Below are 22000 nucleotides of genomic sequence, written 5' to 3'. Positions count from 1 at the left end.
ACAGGCATGGATCAGTGGCAGGCAGCGTGGTTCAGAGTCCAGATATCAGGCGTGGGTCAAGGGCAGGCGGCGTGGTTCAAAGTTGAAGTACAAGCAAGGTTCGGGGCAGGCAGAAGGCAACTCAGAGTCAGGAACAGTCCAGGAAAATACACAAGAGATCAGGCAAGGGAATAACGCTCAGAGATGTTAGCCGTGGCAGAACAAGACTTCGCACTGGACTGGTGTGTGAGTGAGGCTTATATCAGTGAGCGTGGGTCATTAACAGGATCAGTCTCAGGTGTGTGCGCTTATCAGTTTAAGTGGATGATGTAATCAGTGTAATCAAGTGGATGATGTAATTTTTACGCAGCGGATGCCTTCCAGCCGCAACCTATCTCTGGGAAACAACCATACACACTCATACACTACAGACAATTTAGCCCACCCAATTCACCTGTACCACATGTCTTTGGACTGTGGGGGACACCGTAGCACCTGGAGGAAACCCACACGAACGCAGGGAGAACATACAAACTCCACTCAGACATACCAACTGACCCAGCCAAGGCTCCAACCAGCAACCTTCTTGCTGTGAGGCAACAGCGCTACCTAGTGCTCCACAGCGTTGCCCCTCAATTTTTATTATAATATTTATATTTGCTATTTAATTTGCAATGTAATTGGTTTTCGTTGAAACTAATTTTAAAATTGTTCTTTTGGGAGTTATAGTTTTAATTTCAGTGTAAATGCCTTCGCAAACTAATATGGAGATGCTTATCGCCTGCTATTAAACAAGCATGACCATGTTAAGAGTTTTTTACATAACAAATAGCATTTACCTACACGCATTTAAGAACAGTAACATTTCTCATAATTAAAAGTCAGCTAGAACAGTGTTTCCCAACCACTCGAGAAGGACCACCAACACTATATGTTTTGGGTTTTTCCTTTGTCACTAATTACAGGTCTTTCAGTCTCTGCTAATGAGCAGATGATCCAGCCTGATCTCACGAGAAACGCAAGTATTTTACGTTTTGCCAGTTTAGTAGCTAATTTGTACAAATTCGTACGAAAATGTACGATTTTAAAAGGGAGGCATGACACCCAACCCCACCCCTAAACCCAACCGTCATTGGGTGATGAGCAAATCGTACTAAATTGTACGAATTCGATTTTAAAAATTGTTACGAATTAGCCGCTAAATTAAAAAGTTACGTATTGCTGTGAGATAGCGTTGGATGATCTGAAAAATGGATATTAAGGGGGCAAGGCCAAAATAAACAAAATAAAGCTAACTACTAAGAAAACCTCATCCAAATCTGAAAAGAAAAACAATAAGTCAACAAACCATCTTCTGTTACTGGCGTAAACAGGAGAAAAATAATAATTTAAAACAAAATGACACCCACCTTCCTATTTAAACCTCAAAAGAAACAAAAAAGACTAAATTAAATAAACTCACATCTCTTTAGGTGAACAGGAAGATCAATAACAGTAAAAGTTCTTCAACAGCCTCTCTGGAAGGGGAAGGCTAAAAAAACCCCAGGTCTGAATGTAGCAAGAAGCTCAGCCACTGCACCATCTTGCCACCACCAGCACTGGTTTGAAAGGCAACTCAGGATAAATACTGTCTCCTCTCCCAACAGTCAATCACTGGGAAGATCTAATGATCAGTACCAGGTGAACACAATTAATGCAGGGAGAGAGACACTGACAGAAAGAGGGAGAAAAAAGAAATTAAGCACATTGTGCCCAAACAAAAGGACGTAACATGGGTGTCACAGCCAAAGGAGATGAAAAATGTGCAGCGCTTCCTGTCCTTCAGGAATGTAGTTAAGAAACATTGATCTAGAATATCAAAACTACATGAAAAGGGTTAACAACAGTGCTAGTACACAATGCTAAATCTTTAGATTTTTAAACATGCATCGTATGCACAAAATTGGCAATATTTGCCAAACAAGTATTTTGAGACTTGTGTGTGCGTCTGAAATTCAACGCGATAAAAAAAGAACTGAATAATGGATAACATGCTCTATGAAATGTCTGCAAGTTTATGACTGTGTAAAAAGTCCAGCACAGCAGTCTGACAGTTCTCAGGTTCGGATGGCTACGATAACTTGCCTGAATCACTGATTCACAACAATTATAAGCTCAACCATTACAATTACCTGGCACCATCCCTAAAATAGCCCTAAATATCTTGATGTAATTTCCACTAAAACGTCCAGTCTGAGACTGCAGGCCTGTTTTAATAAGGGGTTTTGCAGTTCTGAACTGTTGGTTCTGAATCAGTTGGTTATTGCTGTGTGCATGTTATAACCATAGATATTTTCATTAGATGTCGCCTACCCTGTTGTTGTCTATTGGAAGGAATGCATTAATAGAGCCGCCATTTTAGTACAGGGTAGTGCTCCTTTAAAATGAATGCAGGACCAAGCTGCAGTGGAGGGCTGTGGCCATCCAGAGCCAAAGATATACACATATATCTATGATTGCGAGTTTTCCCGGAGGTCTGTATGTTTTTTTTTTTACATTATGAAAATTATAATTTTAAATTACTTTTCTACATTGATTGATACGAGACCGCACAGACATTCCTGACAAAAAGCTTGTGTTTGTTTGTATGGAAATGTACTATCCACCCTCCCTGTTAATTTTGATCTAATCCATGTCCTGAAACACACACCCTCTCCTGCTTTCACTTCTCATACTGACGGAGGGAGCGATTTATTTGTAAATAAATCTCTGTTATGAAAGACTGTTTCACTTAGCCGACAATAAGTTTCTGGAACCGCAGCATCTTGTTGTAATATTTCTTTTGCATTGTATGTTGATTTTATTCAACAAAAACTAGCATAAGCTGAGTATTTAGTTGGTGCAAATTTGCCTTATGATGAATGCAATAAGAGACTGTATTATTATTAATAACATCACCCGTTTAGCACAAAAAGTCATAACACATCAAAACGTATAAAACTAAATCTTACTAATGAAATGTTCTGCCTTTGTGCTTTTTTGCTCGTTACTACTCCCGTAGACAAAGTCCAGCCTCTTCACGTAATAACACTGTCTTGACTAGTGCGGTTGAATTGTCCTGGGAGCAATGTACAAATATGGTGGCACTATTGACGCATGCTTAGGGTCTCTATGCGATATCTAGTGTATATATCTATGTGTTATAACTTATAAATATTAGGTAACACTTTATTTGAAGGGGTGTAATGATATCCTTTCAGTCATGACAAAAAAATGTCATGAATATAAAGGAGATTTTATGCATTGTTATGACAACTATCATTGTCACTAGTTTATGTCATTAAGTGTCACTAGTTATGCCATTAAATGCAAAGATGACCTTGTTTGAGATGGCTTTGTTATGACAATTTGACATAACCTGTCTTTGATTTGTCATCTCAACTTGACTTTACCAAGACAACATAACTTGTCACACTTTTGTCATAAACATTTATGAGGCCAATATTAATGTGTCATAAATATTTTTCTGATCACTTTATTTCAAACTAAATGTATCATAAAAATTTCTCATCAAAAGTGCCAATACTCTGCCTGATAAATTCATAACAGCATCATTATAGATATTTTAATGACAAATAAAATTTTCACCACTGTAAAGGTCAAGAAAACTATTAATTATGCTGACGATGATGTTTATGACAGACTTATAATGGTCGTGTCCAACAGAGCCTAGTTTCCCTCAAGGTTTTTTTTTCCCCCTTTATTAATCAATTGGTGACGTTTTTGGTTTGCTTGGATCGGAACTTGTGGAGCTGCGCTTCTGTGGATTTGCTCTTCAGCAGTGAAATTTAAATCACACTGAACTAAAATTAACTGAGCCTTAACTATGAAATCTGGTATTCACTAAAACTATGTTAAGTTGCTTTGACACAATCCATATTGTGAAAAGTGCTATATGAATAAATATTAATTAAATTGAAAGCATGAATTGAATTTATGACAAATTCTTTTTTTTTTTTTTTTGTTATGTCCATTTGTGAGAAAAAAGACAAAGGTTATGATGTATACATTTATGTCAAGTTTCAAAACAATGACATCTCAAACAATGCCACCTTTGCATTCAAAATGACTTAACTGAGCAAATAACATAAGCATGTTATATGCATGCATAAATCTCATGATAATAAATGGACAGTCTTTTGATTGATTGATTGATTCATTCATTCATTTTCTTTTTGGCTTAGTCCCTTTATTAATCCGGGGTCAGCACAGCGGTATGAACCGCCAACTTATCCAGCACGTTTTTACGCAGCAGATGCGTCCTTCCAGCCGCAACCCATCTCTGGGAAAAGTCTTTTGATTACTCCCTTCAAATAAAATGTTACCAAATACTATTTACAAAAATAATAATAATAATAATAATTGGATAAAAACAATTTATTGGACAAAAGATTCTTGTATGCCTTTATTTTGTTGTTCTTAACAATTAAAACAACCAAAGTGATTTAAAAGTGATTTTTTCATGTTCTTCCAGTTATAATGCTCTCACCGTGCTTAACAGCCTCAGTAATCTGATATGATGTGCAATTGCTTAACATAAAATCTTTGTTCTGTCAGTTTCTCTCAAAAAGACAGGACAGAGTGAAATGATTGCTATTCAGCAACAATGAGAGAAATGCAAGTGAAGAATTTGGAAGCTCCTATTGATGGATAAAGACAGACTCTAATCCTCCATGACAGCAGTCTGAATGCAATTATCAGCTCTACTCACATGTCTCTGAGCAATAAATGCATCTCATAGAGGCATGTAATGGATCAGATATAACCTTTCAGCACACTTAAAAGAAAAATTTGAAAATGGCATACTGCTATAATGCATCTGAATATGGTGAATCATAAAAAAAAACAATGTTTCTTGTAATATGACACTATAAGTTTGTTTAGCAAAATCTAATTTGTTCATTGCAACAGATGATACATCTGATCATCACGATTTTTCAAAAGACTTTTTTCTGACCTGCAGGGCAGTTTTGAGCTCCTGCGACATCTGTCACTGTCATCTGTCATATCTCGTTCTGCCTCCATCTGGATATTTAACCCACCTGCAAAACATTCAAATGCAACATTAAGGTTATTTTTTTTTTCATGAAAATTTCAAAACCTCACCTGCATTTCTCTCAGCATAGATAATTTGTTTAGATCTCCAGCCAACCGTCTGTTGATGATGATTAACTTTTTGGTAAATAATGTGTCTGATTCATTGCAGTCATGTCAGGTGATGGAGCTTGAGCTTGATGGATGATTATCAAATGTAATTTTAACAGTTTTTAATTTTACTTTTTTTAATGGCAGCTATAAAACCAAATGCATATATGTTAATTTTACAGTCCATTAGTTATATATATATATATATATATATATATATATATATATATATATATATATATATATATATATATATATATATATATATATATATTGTGGCTAGTGTTCCACTGCAGCGTCACCACAAGTACAAACCACCAACACCTGTCACCTCATCAGCACCGATCGCCACCTGCAGCTCATTAGGACTGGAGCATATAAACAGAGAAAGAGAAGACACAGGGTGAGCTTGATCTCTCCAAGGAAGACACGCTAATGCTTCTTTCTCTAGTTTTCCCAGCAGATAGCAGTGGCTAGACCGGTACCTCAGATTGTTTTCACCTATCCTAACCTTCATCACCCCTGAGGATTTTCCACATTACCCGGCCAAAGGACTCATACCTGCACAGCTACCCTACCCTCACCTCCTTACCTTGCACTGTAAATAAATCACCCTCTGGGTCGTTACACCATATCTGTTTGACTGCTCATGTTTTATCCCTCGTCTCGCCTCTATATATATATATATATATATATATATATATATATATATATATATATATATATATATATATATACACACACATATACATAGTGCTGTTGCCTCACAGCAAGAAGGTCGCTGGTTCAAGCCATGGCTGGGTCAGTTGGCACTTCTGTGTGAAGCTTGCATATTCTCCCTGCATTCGCGTGGGTTTCCTCCAGGTGCTCCGGTTTCCCCCCACAGTCCAAAGACATGCAGTACAGGTGAATTGGGTTGGCTAAATTGTCCTTAGTTTATGATTCAATTCAATTAACCTTTATTTATATAGCGCTTTTAAAATGTAGATTGTGTTAAAGCAGCTTCACATTAAAGATCATAGTTAATTGGAACAGTGTAGTTCAGTTTTTTAGAGTTTAAGTTCAGTTTAGTTCAGTTCAGTGTAGTTCAATAATCACCACTGAGGGTCTAAACACTCATATGAGTGTGAATGAGTGTGTGTGGATGTTTCCCAGAGATGGGTTGCAGCTGGAAGGGCATCCGCTGTGTAAAACATGTGCTGGAAAAGTTTGCCAACTTCATTCCGCTGTGGCGACCCCGGATTAATAAATGGACTAAGCCGAAAAGAAAAAAATATATATATATCATACAGCACTCATACAGCATCTCCATTCTTGTGTATTTTTCCACCCACACAGAGTGACAGAGAAATAAACTCACTACTGTTTGGCAAATGTTGCTGCTGTTGGACAACACTATGTACTTTTGAGGATTTTTAGGCAAGAATGTTGCTTAGACTATGCAGTTTATTTAAAAGGATAGTGCCTATTTAAAATTTTTCTAATTTCTGAGAGCCATTAGCCTGTCATTGAGCAGAGCAAAGAAGGTTGACGTTGTCCAAGATGTCCGCATTATCAGAAAAATGTCAGCATAATTTCTAACTACATCTGATCAAATCATTATTGAACAGGTAAGTGAAGTCGATCTCTCTCTTTTGTATGTTGTAGTGCTGTATTTTTACCATAGTCTGCTAGTGTAGTGTTTGCTTTGCTTTGGCTATGGCTTTTCAGGCTTAGCCATCTCCTGATTGCAACAGAGAAATACTGGAAAATCTCTATAGACTGATGGTATGCCGTTCAGCCTAACTATCTTAAAATGTAAGCAAAATCCCATTATATATATATATATATATATATATATATATATATATATATATATATATAAATGGGTTGTGGTTTAATGTACAGTGTAAGTGTACAATGGCATAATACAACATAGCAAAATATATAGACCTTTTTCTTAGAACGCAAAATTACCCATTATGCTTTGCGTGTATGCGCAGGGAGAATGCTAAAGACTTATGCGTATAAACAGTCACATTTGGACAACTTTGAAATGATAGTTTAAATCTATTTAACTTGCTTTTATCATCTTTAAACTAATACTGTTGTCGTTCAGCACCACCACGTGGACTGATCATTTTTAAACAAAATGGGATCTAATAAAGGGAAAACAACTGCTGTGAGGCATTTTCACCTCATTGTCAGACGTCATCTGCTGTTTAAATGAAGCCTTGTCATCGCTGAAGTCAACATTTTCTCTTTCTTTCAAACATATGACCAGCCCAAACAAATGTAATTCACCAAAATGCTTGACACACACACACACACACACACACACACACACACACACACACTCACAGCCTACTGTGAAAAGTGAAAATAGTGACATTTAGAAATGACAGAAAAACACAAACCCTGGTAAATACAACACACTAAATGAAACATAAACGGCTCGCAAAATCAGCAAGCAGAGTATCAATAACGGACTTTTATTAGAAGTATTGCATGTGTGTGTGTTTGTGTGTGTGTGTGTGTGTGTGTGTGTGTGTGTGTATGTATGTGTGTATGTATGTATGTATGTATGTGTGTGTGTGTGTGTATTGAAGAGCCGCTAAGCTAACAGCTGACAGGCTGGAGAAGCACACACACACTGTACTTTGGACGGCAGATATGTGAACTAGGAAAACGTTTTTTTTTCTCGTGCTTGAACCACATCTGACAGATTATAACGGCTTTAACACACACCTTTCAAAGTTTTGTGTTACAAAAACACTCCGTAATCCACTCAAAACATAATTGAAACCCATTTTCGGAGCACAAATTACCAGTTGTAAATGCTGTAAATGGAAGTTCTAAACATTCTACCGGAAGACGCTGGTCACTATGGCGCCCCCCATGCAGCAGCCAATAAAAAGGTCTATAACACTGATCTTGTCACAATCACCAGTGATCTAGTCCATACAGATTGATAGAGAACGTTCGAGGTTACAGAAGTAACCCTTCGTTCCCCGAGGAGGGGAACGGAAGTGCCATGAATGGGAGGATTCGGATCAGAAGCCGCTTATCTGGAGAGTATTGAACGGGCCAATGAATGAAATTAATTGGCAGCGTAAGCTTGCGCAGGTGTGCGACATCTGCAATTATCTCAGCATATAAGCACACCTGAAGCCAGCAGACGCCATCCTTTTAAGCTGAAGAGACTTTCAAACAGCTAAGGGACAGTCATTATGGCGACGGAATATGGCACTTCCGTTCCCCTCCTCGGGGAACGAAGGGTTACTTCTGTAACCTCGAACGTTCCCCTTCGGTTGGGGAACTTCAGTGCCATGAATGGGAGAATATGGAAAGCGCCATAATGACTGCACCTTACCAACACCCCCGATGAGGAGATAGTCAAGCAAGCGTGACGCACCCACATCATGGGGGGCGCGGTCCTCCAACGTGTCCCTGGCCCTAATTTATCCTACTTCAACAGAAGTTTTACGGATTTAGATATATTTTTTGGGAAGTCGTGAGCATCTAGATAATTCTAGGAAATACGACAGTACGTTGGGAAGCGTGCAATCCCGATAGGGAGGACGCTGCGGAGGCCATCCGTTACCCAAGGGGGGGATAGATGGCAGAATTTACCTATGGACTAGCCCTAAAAAGGGGGAGTACGCATAGCAAAAGAGTGGTTAGCGGAGAGGGAAGACACGGGTCCACCCAGGGGGGGGACTTAACCGTGGCGGAATAAGCATATGGGATCGCCTAGTGGGGATCACGCATAGCAGGCACCTATACCCAAAACGCGGGCTGACCAGCGGGCAGACCTACAACGTAGTGGGCCAGCAAGTGACTCCTCCGCTGAGTCAGTGCTGGGGGCCACGGAGGAATCTGCAGGGCTCACCTGACGGGGAACTTTACTGACAGATAAAAAAGGCGCACGTACCTCCGTGTTAGGGAGAATGGCGCCGCAAGCGTGTTTCAACACCCTACCGAGTTGTCTCCTCAATCACCAAAGGGTTACCTAATACCCTTGAGGAAACCGGCTCCACTCGCAGATTGTAAAACCTTGCAAATGTGTTGGGTGTCGCCCAGCCCGCAGCTCTACAGATGTCTGTTAGAGAGGCGCCGCGTGCACGCGCCCAAGAGGATGCAACGCTCCGAGTGGAGTGTGCACGAACTCCCGGGGGACACGGCTAACCTCGACTCGAATAAGCGAGTGAAAAGGCATCCACAATCCAGTGGGATAATCTTTGTTTTGATACGGCACTTCCCTGCTGCCGACCGCCATAACAGACAAAGAGCTGCTCAGATGATCTAAAATTCTGAGTACGGTCCACATAAATGCGCAGAGCGCGAACTGGACAAATTAAAGAAAGGGCTGGGTCTGCCTCCTCCGGGGGCAGCGCTTGCAGGTTCACTACCTGATCTCTAAAGGGGGTGGTAGGAACCTTGGGCACATAACCGGGGCGGGGTCTCAGGATGACGTGAGATTAATCCGGCCCGAATTCCAGGCACGAGTCACTGACCGAAAATGCCTCCAGGTCCCCGACCCTCTTGATGGAGGCCAACGCAACCAGCAGAGCTGTCTTCAGGGACAGAAATCTTAGAGATACTGATTCGAGTGGCTCAAAGGGATCGGATTGCAGACTCGTGAGAACGAGGGCGAGATCCCAAGAGGGCATGAGAGGGGGGCGAGATGGATTAATTCGCCTAGCACCCCTAAGGAACTGGATGACCAGGTTATGCTTTCCCACGGTGCCGCCAGCTACCGCGCTATGATAAGCGGAGATGGCGGCCACGTAAACCTTGAGAGTGGAGGGCGACAGCCTGCTGTCCAACTTCTCTTGAAGGAAAGAGAGCACAACACTAATCTGGCAATTTCGGGGGTCTTCTCTGCGAGAGACGCACCATTCAGTGAATAGACTCCACTTCAGGGCGTAGGCGCGCCTCGTGGAGGGGGCTCTAGCCTGAGTGATGGTATTAACCACCGCAGTCGGTAGGTTACCCAAGTCTTCCTCGCGTCTAGGGACCACACGTGGAGGTTCCAAAGATCGGGGCGAGGGTGCCAGATGGTGCCCTGTCCCTGAGAGAGTAGGTCCTCTCTCAAAGGGATCCGCCAGGGGAGGGCCGTCGCGAGGAGTGAGAGCTCTGATATCCAGGTCCGGTTGGGCCAAAGGGGCGCAATTAGCAGAACCTGTTCCTCGTCCTCCCTGACCTTGCACAGAAACTGCGCGAGCAGGCTCACTGGGGGAAACGCATACTTGCGCATGCCCCGAGGCCAGCTGTGGGCCAGTGCATCAGTGCCGAGAGAGCCCTCGGTCAGGGAAAAAAACAACTGGCAGTGAGCGTTCTCGGGGGAAGCAAACAGATCGATCTGGGCCTCCCCGAATCGCGCCCATATCAGCTGAACAGACTCGGGGTGGAGTCTCCATTCTCCAGGGCGTAACAGCTGTCGTGAGAGCGCATCGGCTGCACGATTGAGCGTGCCTGGGACGTGAATGGCGCGCAGCGATTTCAGCCGCGGGTGACTCCAGAGGAGCAGACGGCAGGCGAGCTGAGACATGCGGCGAGAGCGCATACCCCCCATGCGGTTGATATACGTCGCCGCCGCCATACTGTCCGTCCTGACCAGCACGTGTTGCCGCTCCAGCACCGGTAAAAAGCGGTGGAGAGCGAGGAACACTGCCAACAGCTCTAGGCGATTGATATGCCAATGCAGCTGGGCACCCTTCCAGAGGCCCGCAGCCGCATGCCCGCGACACACGGCCCCCCAACCCGTGTTGGAAGCGTCTGTTGAAACAACAACATGGCTGGACGCCTGTCCTAGAGGCACACCGGCCTGTAGGAACGAGGGGTCGTTCCAAGGGCTGAGGGCGCGGCGACACAGCGCAGTAACCGAGACCCGGTGTGTGCCCGCGTGCCATGCGCGTCTGGGGACCCGATCGTGAAGCCAGTGCTGAAGTGGTCTCATATGGAGCAACCCGAGCGGCGTGACGGCGGCTGCGGATGCCATATGCCCCAGGAGCCTCTGAAAGAACTTCAGTGGGACCACTAGTTTGCTGTCGAGCTCCCTCAGACAGTTCAGCAACAGGCGAGCGCGTTCCTCGGAGAGGTGCGCTACCATGGTGATCGAGTCCAGCTCCATCCCGAGAAAAGAAATCCTCTGCACGGGGGCGAGTTTGCTCTTTTCTCGGTTGACCTGAAGCCCCAGTAGGCGGAGATGCCGAAGCACCTTGTCCCTGTGCATAATCAATTGCTCCCGCGAGTGGGCTAAAATCAGCCAGTCGTTGAGATAATTGAGTATGCGAATGCCCGCGAGCCGAAGGGGCGCTAGGGCACCCTCCGCGAGTTTGGTGAAGACCCGCGGAGACAGAGAGAGCCCGAAGGGGAGGACCTTGTACTGCCACGCTCGACCCTCGAACGCAAACCGCAGAAATTGGCGGTGGCGTGGAAGAATGGAGACATGGAAATACGCGTCCTTCAGGTCTATGGCTGCAAACCAATCCCGAGGACGAACGCATTGGAGAATGCGCCTCTGCGTGAGCATTCTGAACGGCAGCTTGTGCAGACAGCGGTTCAAAACGCGCAGATCTAGGATTGGCCGTGACCCACCGCTCTTTTTGGGTACGATGAAGTATGGGCTGTAAAACCCACTCTCCATCTCGGCTGGAGGAACCGGCTCGATTGCACCCTTCGCCAGGAGGGCAGCAATCTCCTCTCGCAAGACAGGGGCGGACAGGGGGTTGACCCTGGAGAAATACACGCCCGTAAACTTGGGGGGCCGTTTCGCGAACTGAATCGCGTAACCGAGTCTGATTGTGCGTATGAGCCACCGCGAGGGGCTGGCCCGCGCTAACCAGGCAGGCAGAGCCCTCGCTAATGGAGTCATCACTACAATCGCTGACGTACCAGCGGTGGGGCAGCGCGGAGTGGGTGTGCTGATCCGGGAAGCACGAGGGTCCCGCGGAAGAGCTGGAGGAGAGCGATTCGCTCTGGCTCCGCACCCTGACTCCGGAGAGGGGGCTGGAGGGCTGAGGAAAGGGAGACCGTCCCCCCAGCGCTCGTGAGCCACTGGCGAAGCACGTAGTCTGCGAGCCGGAAGGCAGCGCGTCCCGGACTGGCAGAACTCGTGCAGTCACATCCGGGGAAGGGAAAAAGTGCTCTTTTACTGATGTTTTGGTGGCACTGAAAAGTACCGTTGTTATCGGGGCCCCGCCCTCCAGCGGGGAAAGAGCAAGTTTCCTCTTCTCCGGATGGCCTGTCTCAGGGACGCTTCGCGGTCCGTTTACCGGACTTAACGGCGCCCTGGGCAGGAGGGGCTGCCTGCTTTCGAGGTGAACGCCGCGCCCGCTTGGCCGGAGGCGCAGGCGGGGGCGGGGCAGCACTCGTTGGCGGGCGCCCTCGGCGAGGAACAGCGGAGGTGGATGGCTCGGCGGGCGGAGCGGGCTTACGGCCACGCCGATAGATGACATTGCCCATCGCATCCGACTGCTCTTTCACCGCCTTGAATTCCTGGGTGAATTCACCGACGGTGTCGCCGAACAGGCCAGCCTGGGATATGGGCGAGTCAAGAAAGCGAACTTTGTCAACGTCACGCATATCGGCCAGGTTTAGCCAGAGGTGGCGTTCCTGAACCACAAGTGTGGACATCGTCCTCCCCAGCGCACACGCGGCGGACTTAGTAGTCCGAAGAGCATAGTCGGTCGCGGTGCGCAGCTCATGTTATAAGCTTGGGTTGGACCCGCCCTCGTGCAGCTCGGCCAGCGCCTGCGCTTGGTAGCGCTGGTAGGTGGCCATCGCGTGCAAAGCAGAAGCAGCCTGGCCCGCAGCCTTATAAGCTCTGGCTCCGAGGGAGGCAGACAACCTACAGGCTTTGGACGGGAGGCGGGGCAAACCCCGCCACGTAGAGGCGCCGCGCGGACAAAGATTGACCGCGATAGCGCGCTCCACTGACGGGATCGCCTCACACCCCCTGGCAGCTCCGCCGTCAAGGGCGGTGAGGGCGGAGGCACTCGCAGCACGGGCAGAGAAAGGTGCCCTCCAGGACTGCGTGAGCCTACTGTGCACTTCCGGGAAGAAGGGGACGAGAGGCTTCGAAGGCTTCGCCTTCTGGTCCTCTACGTAGCACCCATCTAGTCGGTCTGGCCGCGGAGCTGGGGGATAAACCATCTCCAACCCCACGGCCGAAGCAGCCCGGGAAAGCACGGCTAACATGTCCGCTTCAGGATCCGATTTGACAGCGCTCACCTGCCCGGAGGGGGCGAGCGGGTCCGGATCTTCGTCGGACAGTGAAAGCCCACCCTCCGATGCCGCGGAGGACATCTGATCTCCGGTGTCAGCGAGTGTGAGAGCTACCATCTGGTTAGACGGATCACTCTCACCACCCGAAGCTTGGATGGAGCGCCGTGAGGAGCGAGAGGTCCGCGAGCCCGTGGGCGGCGGATTAGCTCCCGCTGAAACCCTCAGATCTGCCCGAGCGCCCGCTGCTTTTTTAGAGCAGGAGGCAACTGGGGTGGCTCGCTCTCTTGCGAAAGTTAGCCGCGATCTTAGCTGTGCAACGGTCATGGCATCGCAATGACGACATGAACCGCCCGCGAGCACCGCATTAACATGCTGGACCCCCAAACATGCAATGCAGTGATCGTGTCCATCATCCGGAGACAGGAAACCCCCGCATCCAGAAACGCACAGTCGGAGCGCCATCCTGAAAAGGACGTGCTGCACGACTGTGTTGCTCTTTTAGGAAAGTTTGCAACTGTACGCACCGCTCTGGAGGACCGGACCCAAAGAACCGCAGGCAAGGGAGTAACCCAGCTCGACCGTCTGCCACCGCGAAGACCCACTCTGGACCGGGAGACACACTCGTTCGCTCTGAAGTGCTGATCAGCAAGAGGAACCCTCATCGACTCACTCAGAAAGGATCTGAAGCGAAAAGGATGGCGTCTGCTGGCTTCAGGTGTGCTTATATGCTGAGATAATTGCAGATGTCGCACACCTGCGCAAGCTTACGCTGCCAATTAATTTCATTCATTGGCCCGTTCAATACTCTCCAGATAAGCGGCTTCTGATCCGAATCCTCCCATTCATGGCACTGAAGTTCCCCAACCGAAGGGGAACTATAAATCTGCCACCAAAAGAACTACAAATCCTGTCATGCACCACACAGATACACCTGTTGCAGTTCTCCTTTGATTAAACACACGCAGCTGGAGCTGCTCAAGAACTGATTACATAGACTATATAAACAGCAAACACACAGATGTCTTTGAGTCTTGTTGGTATTATCCCTGTCACTTTACAAAGTGTTGGCCGTGTTTAGTCTCCCATGTTTTGACCCTTGCCTTGTTTCATTGTTTACCCTGCCTACCACCTGTATTGACCATTCATCTGTGACTTGACTATGCTTCCGAATTGTCCTCATTCTTCTGTTTGCACTCGATGACCATTGCCTATCTGACATCTCTTAATGTAGCACTGCACATGGATCCTTAACTCTGCTGTCCAACACCCTTGTTTAACAGATCTGACATATTTTGCCTGAAGTTTTACTTCAGTTATTTAAGTGAAAGTATCTCAAAAGCAATACATGATGAAGTGACACATTAATAACGGTAATATTGTAAGGTAAGGCATTACCTTTTTAAATGTAAGGGGTTGTATTTTTGTTTTCATATTTTCAATTCTACAGTGAAAGATGATTTGCAAAACACACATTAGACATTTAATACTTGCAAAATAAAAAAAAATAAAAAATCCAAAACAAAAATTTGTATTTACATATCACTACTTCCTAAAATATTAGGTATACTAGTGCTTTACAGCAAAAAAAAAAAAAAAGTTACTAAAATGAATTACTTTTAAAAATAAATTACTCACAACATTATTATTTAATCATAACAAATGGAACCTCATTGTAAAGTTATATCACAAATTGAATATAACATCCAAAAAAGTAAACAGGCCTTTAAGCTGCACTTAAAATGAAACATTCTATTCAGCACTTGACCTGTAGTTGTGTATTTTATACTGCAAGTTCATATATCATACACAACTGACCTTCACACTGGTCAGTGGTCTGACAGGTTGAAGAAGAAACCCCACAGACTCAATGGAAGGGCAACCCCTGACACTAATCCCAGCCTCCAGAATAGAAGCAAGCTCATGCATCCTAACACCTCCCACTAAATCACATTCATTATTAATCTCACAGTTTAATGCGTTCACAAAGACGACATGAATTATTGAAATCATACCTTGACAGTCCAGCCGGTTTGCTTTTATCACTGCTCAGTGTTTTCAGTGGTCACTCCACAAATGAATGGTCACTTGGCCTTTCTGCTCAGACCATATTCAGGTATTTTGTTTACACCACAACCACAGTCACCCAGACACACACACACAGACACTACAAAAGTCTTCCTCAGGCACGCTGGGCTATTCCTCACTGAGGGTGTGTTGTTACACGTCCAATTATAGAAAAATATCATGAGTCCACCGGGCATGTAGAGTGCAAAGTGGCATCAAGTGAACTGTGCACACTCATTCTCTCTGACACACCATCGTAAATATTGCTCATCCTTTGAATGCACCAACTCTTTATTTAAGCAGTGGGGTTAAGAAGTCTGTGACCACTATGACTAAATTTTTATTTGATATTGTGTTAAATTTTATAGTTTTAAAAACTGTTAATATAATTTTGACCAAAAACAAAAGCTTTTCATTGCAATTTCAACATGTGCTACAATTTGAGATGAAATGGCATTTAACAGTATTAGTTTAAGGCGAGGCAGTGGCGCAGTAGGAAGTGAACCTCGGCTCAGTTGGCGTTTCTGTGTGGAGTTTGCATGTTCTCCCTGCCTTTGCGTGGGTTTCCTCCGGGTGCTCCGGTTTCCCCCACAGTCCAAAGTACAGGTGAATTGGGTAGGCTAAATTGTCCGTAGTGTATCAGTGTGTGTGAATTTGTGTGTGGATGTTTCCCAGAAATGGGTTGAGGCTGGAAGGGGATCCACTGCGCAAAAACTTGCTGGATAAGTTGGCGGTTCATTCCGCTGGGGCGACCCCAGATTAATAAAAGGACTAAGCCGACAAGAAAATGAATGAATGAATGACTGAGTATTAGCTTAAAGCAATGGCGCTCAAACTAAAGGCTGGGACCCTCCAAGGGGTCGCAGGACAATGAAGGGGGCTCGCCTGGTCATTTCCAAAAATCTATTTATTTTTGTTAAACCATAAGATTTACCATATTTTTTACATAACCTACTGAAGATTAAAAAAAAATGTAAAAAAAATAGTTACTGGCTCTTTTGCGACCCCTGGGGTAATTACATTATCTTAAAGACACAGCAATAGCGTCAGATGCAGCAGATTGTTTTTATAATACCAGGTTAAACCTTCTGGACCATTTATAGCACTTACATAAATTTTAAAAAATTCAACGAAGAAAAGACTTGGGTCTATTGGTGTGTGTGCACCATTGCACTTGCATTGTCATTTTGTGGTAATTGAAAAGTTTGGGAACCCCTGGCTTAAAGGGTCACGAAACACCAAAACACATTTTTGAGACGTTAACGGTCATATATCAGTCATATATAAGTAATATATACCGGTGTTATTTTGAGCAAATTTGTTCTTTCGGTTTGGAAAGAGATTTTGAAGCCTCTTCACAGCGATGATATCTTTGTGTAAATTCCAGCATGGAGACTGCATGTCTATACTGGCCAGAACAAAGTGATATTATTTTAGCATTAATTCATGAGAAAGACTTGGTTCGAACCAATCAGCATGCTCTATTGTAAATGAGATGCAATTTTATTAATACGCATGATCTAGCTTTGAAGACTCTTTTTGCCTGTTACAGTGTTCGGAGACACCACGATGTGTTGCCAACTGTAATTAAAACAAGTGGAAAAAGAATTGTTCGGAGACATGGGTCCTCAGTGTTGCGTTTATTAATGTTCTGCAATGAAGGTTTTGTTTCCATTTCCCCACGATAAAAGAACAGCTATCAAAAATACATTAGTAAAGAAATTTTTTTACCTGAGAGCAAATCTGGAAACTGTGAAATCTGGATTTGCCACTTGTCTTCTTTTAAAAAAAGACCCGGTTCCAGTTGGTGTTGATTGTCCTGTCTTTACAGTTTTGGTAAGTGTGTGATCAATGTCCGTTGTTTATGTTTATTCAGATGGCAAAGTTATTTAATATAATCAGCAGTACTCTCAGTTTTTGAAGACATACCTAACTCAAAATGATTTAGTTACAGTAACATCACTACAATATAGGGATAGCAAAGTTAGATTGTATCATCAACAGAACTCTTTCAGTTTTGAAGACATTACTTAGTGAAATGACTGAACTTAGGTAGTTTAGGTAGTTTACAGAACTGTTTGGTGTCTTTTTAAATGGTTGTAAAACAGTTTCATTCATTCTTTGAACCCAAAGTGTGGTGTGAGGTGGTGCACCAGACCAATGTTTTCACAACAGATGTAGCATGCTAAGATTACAACAGAGACAAATAAGATAAAACAGTTTTCCAGTGCACTGCAGAATTTGTGGCAGGCACAATGTTTTGTTTATTATTAACCAGATAACGTCATCAACCAGATAACGTGACTGAGGAGAATCTGGTGAAGAGAAATCGGTAACACTTTACAATAACAGTACATGAATAATGATGTATTAATATGTAAACTAAACATTACTTTATTATGAATTAATGATGAGTTAAGGTATGCACTAATCATGAATTAACTTTGAGTACAACATGAGTCACATGAGTTCATGTGTAAATAACGACTATCTTAAATACTTGTTAGTACATGTTGTTAATTAATGTATTAATTAACATTTAAGTTTAGGCTAAATGTAACCAACATGAGTTAATGTATAGTTATGTCATGACTTTACTTGGAGGGGCACATCACTATTAACTCATCCTTAACTACTTATGAACTCCTCTTCATGTTGATGTTGACAGAACACTTTTCTATTGTTATTCAGTGTAAACTCACTAGTTGGACGTGCATAAGGAGTTCATGAGTAGTTAAGAATCGGTTAATGATGATGTGCCGCTCCAAGTAAAGTCACAACATAATTATACATTAACATATCATGAGTTCATCATGGTTAAATTAAGCATAAACTAATGTGGTAATTAATACATTAATTAACAAACAATCATGAACTAACAAGTAATTAAGGTAGCCACTATTCACACATGAACTCATGTGAATCATGTTGTAGTTAAAGTTAATTCATGATTAGTGCATACCTTAACTCATCATTAATTCATAATAAAGTAATGTTTAGTTTACATATTAATACATCATTATTCATGTACTGTTATTGTAAAGTGATACCGAGAAATCTTCCACTTCCACTCAGCTCTCAGGTAAACACTGCTCTTCAAATAGCTGTCCATCTCCCCTGCATCTGTGTTCTGGTTGCCGGTGTGAACATTAGCTTTTTTAAACATGTAATGAAACTCCCATTTTCATGCAAACCATTGCCTTTTTCGCTGCCCACCCAAACAAAGCTGTCACACCCACTTTCCTTATTTTTTCAAACTAGAAGTATGAAAACACCCTGCTGAGATAGGGGGTTCATGGCACTGCTGTTCCTGAGCTAGTTAAAAACTTGCTGTTAGAAGAAACTGCTGCAGATAGCTGCAATATGCACTAATTTACAAGGTAATTCACAAAATCAATCAAATAAATTAACTACCAAATTAATCAATAAGTCAACAATCAGTCAATCACTTAACCAATCAATTAATCACTCAACCAATTAATCTATCAAACCATTAATCAATTAATCACCAATCAATCAATCAATTGATCAATCAAAAAACAAATCATTTAATCAATCAGTAAGTCAACAATAAATCAATTACTCAACCAACTAATCACTAAAATAATCAATCAAACAACTGATCAATCAATCAACAAATTAATTGATTATTCAATTATCATTCAATTATTAGTTTTATTATTATTATTCAATTAATCAATTATCAATCAAAATTAATCAATCAATAAGTCAACATTAAATCACTCAATTAGTCAAATCAATCAATCTCTCACAAATCTCTCTCGAAAGCTAGTCTTTGGATTAGTCTGTTTCTAATCCAATGCCCATCACAGTGGCGTCACTCACTCCATTGAGTGCATTGTGTCTGACATTGCATCGCTGAGTGATGCAATCTCAGCTTGTATCATAAAGGCTGCAACCAGATACTATTAGAAAGAGATGATTGGAATGAGATGTGTAAGGAAGCAGTCCTACTGGTGTTCACTGAGAAGTGAAGTTTCTTTGAAGGTTATTTGATCACCCCCTGATGGCTGGGTGCTGAACAGCTCATAAACCCTGCCTTACATTCCATGTAAATGATAGTAATAATAATAATGATAATGTCGTCGAGCTGGTGCAGTGGGTTGCATGATCGCCTTACAGCAAGAAGTCGCTGGTTCAAGTCTCGGCTGGGTCAGTTTGCATATTCTCCCTGTTTACGTGAGTTTCCTCCGGGTGCTCTAGTTTCTCCCACAATCCAAAGACATGTGCTATAGGTGTACTGAATAAGCTAAATTGGCAATAGTGTATGTGTGTGAGTGAATGCAGGTGTGTATGGGTGTTTTCCAGTGTTGGGTTGCAGGGTTGCAAGGGCATCTGCTGTGTAAAACATATGCTCTATAAATTGTCATTTCATTGACTCCTGTGGAGACCCCTGATTAATAAAGGAACTAAGCTGAAAAAAAATCTATAAATAAATGCATGCATTTGTTCATGTCAGTAAATACATTAACTAATGGAATCTTAGTATTTAGAGTAGTGTATGAGAGATAACACCAAACTCTGTTTAAATTAGTCAAATTAATAAATGCTTTTTAATCTGACTCAAAAATACAAAAAAAAAAAGTTGTTTTATTATCAAGAATCAGCCTTTAGTAAATGGAAAATATTTTTGCAGGGTTTTAATTTAGTATTTGTCAATTGTAAATAAATTTGCATAAATTAAAAAATGTAAAACAATTTTTTACTCAAAACTTTTTAAAAAGTTTTTAAAGTTTATAATAATAATAATAATAATAATAATAATAATAATGGTTTGTTTCCCAGTCTTGTGTTGCAGCTGATTGACCCCTGATTAATAAAGGGACTAAACCAAAAAGAAAATGAATGAGTAGTTAGCAAAACAAGAAAGTCACTGGTTTGAGTCCTGTCTGGGCCAGTTGGCATTTCTGTGTGGTATTTGCATGTTCTTCTTGTGTTTGCGGGGTTTCTTCCAGGTGCTAGTTTTCCCCACAGTCTAAAGACATGCGCAATAGGTGAACTGAATAATCTAAATTGGCTGTAGTGTATGTAGTGTATGAGTGGGTGTGTGAGAAAGAGTGTACAGGTGTTTCCCAGTACTGGGTTGCAACTGGAAGGGCATCCGCTGCGTAAAACATATGCTGGAATCGTTGGTGGTTGCATATATATATTTTTTTTCTTTTTTTTTTTTCTAAGAACCTAAGACACAAGCTTTAGTATACTGTATAAGCAATGGCACATCTAAAAATAATTAAGAATCCTGCACCATGCCAAAGCAGCACATTCAAACAAGCATATTGGTAAAGTTGTTTATTTTATAAGTAAAATGGAGACAAAGTAAAGCATACATTATATTGTTTATAAGTGAGCTTCCATAGTTTCCAGTACAAAAATGAGGTTCAGCTCCAACAGATCATATTACATGCCATTTGTTCATTAATCCATGATGCCTCTCATATATGTAAAAACACACTCACTCTGATCTAAAATGTTTGATTGTTTTTGGAACTCATAAATGAATTTTAAGCTTAACTGACAGTTTTAAAACAAAATATACTTCACTGTATGTTAGCAAAACTATTTAGATTGTAATTCTGTGATACAACATATAATAAATAGAACAGTTTAATTTACCACCAGTGAAAAGAGATTGAACTTCCAATGCTTCCCTCTGCTGTCACAAACCAGTATTGCATTTAATTAGTTATCTTTTAAGACGATAATTTGCTTTTGAGATGTTTAAATGTAGTCAATATATTATATAGTTACATTTCAAATAGAAAAGGAAGGTCAAGAATTTGAAATATAATTAATATACCTAGTATGAAAACCAACTTTCAAAACTTTAGGTAAAGAAAACCAAATAGTTTTGTGCACTCAAATGTATATTGTTAGATTTAACATTATTAATTATTAGGACTTATTTCTAAGCTTTCATATTTGATTTCACTTTTACAGTTGCTCAATCATCTGCTCTTTTTTATTGTTTAACTAACTGAAGAAAAAAAAGTTTAAAATGTTGGTTGATATCTTTTTGATGGCTTGAGAAGTTCAGTTTAACATGCAGAGTACATTTACAATACAACAATGCGAAGCAAAACAAAAAGTTTTTCTGCATCATTTGCATTTTCAAAACCTTCACTCAGATCTGTGAAAATGACTAAAAATAGATTATCCATGCATGTAATTGGCAATGTACAGATGTGACTGTACAGAAACTAAATGCCTGTGCAGATATAGTCCTGTAGTCGGCCATTGTTGTTTTGGTTGTCAAGTACTCGTACATGCCTTAAAACTGAAGCCATGATATGGATGAGAATACCAAATTTACATTTTTTTTTTTAAATGGCGACTATAAACAAAATCTTTTTTTTTAAAATGTCATTACCGTGTAACTAAATGCATTGTAAAAATATATCTGTCAATTAACGGTTTGCGTATTTTGTGATTTACAAGTATTTTCGGTTTATTTATAGATGTGAATTGCATTATGGGACCTAGATCTTTGCTCTGTTGCCTTTTGATGTTGAAAATTCAACTCTATAATTTAACAAAACGATTG

General features: G+C 42.2%; 1 protein-coding gene across 1 annotated transcript in view; it reads right to left on the bottom strand.

The window, feature by feature from the left end:
- kcnab1a (potassium voltage-gated channel subfamily A regulatory beta subunit 1a) overlaps positions 1-15674 on the bottom strand; it is a 295057-nt gene extending 279383 nt beyond the window's left edge. Inside the window, exons 1-2 of the mRNA XM_087291982.1 lie at positions 15387-15674; positions 4976-5060 (exon numbers count right to left, since the gene is read on the bottom strand). Of these exons, the coding sequence (XP_087148108.1) occupies positions 4976-5043 (68 nt within the window). The 5' untranslated portion in view covers positions 5044-5060; positions 15387-15674. The remainder of the gene's footprint in view (positions 1-4975; positions 5061-15386) is intronic.
- Positions 15675-22000: the final 6326 nt, after the last annotated feature.

Source organism: Danio rerio, chromosome 18 (assembly GCF_052040795.2).
Source record: "Danio rerio strain M-AB ecotype USA chromosome 18, GRCz13ab, whole genome shotgun sequence".
Classification (NCBI taxonomy): Eukaryota; Metazoa; Chordata; class Actinopteri; order Cypriniformes; family Danionidae; genus Danio; species Danio rerio.
This window is presented reverse-complemented; position numbering and strand designations above follow the sequence as displayed.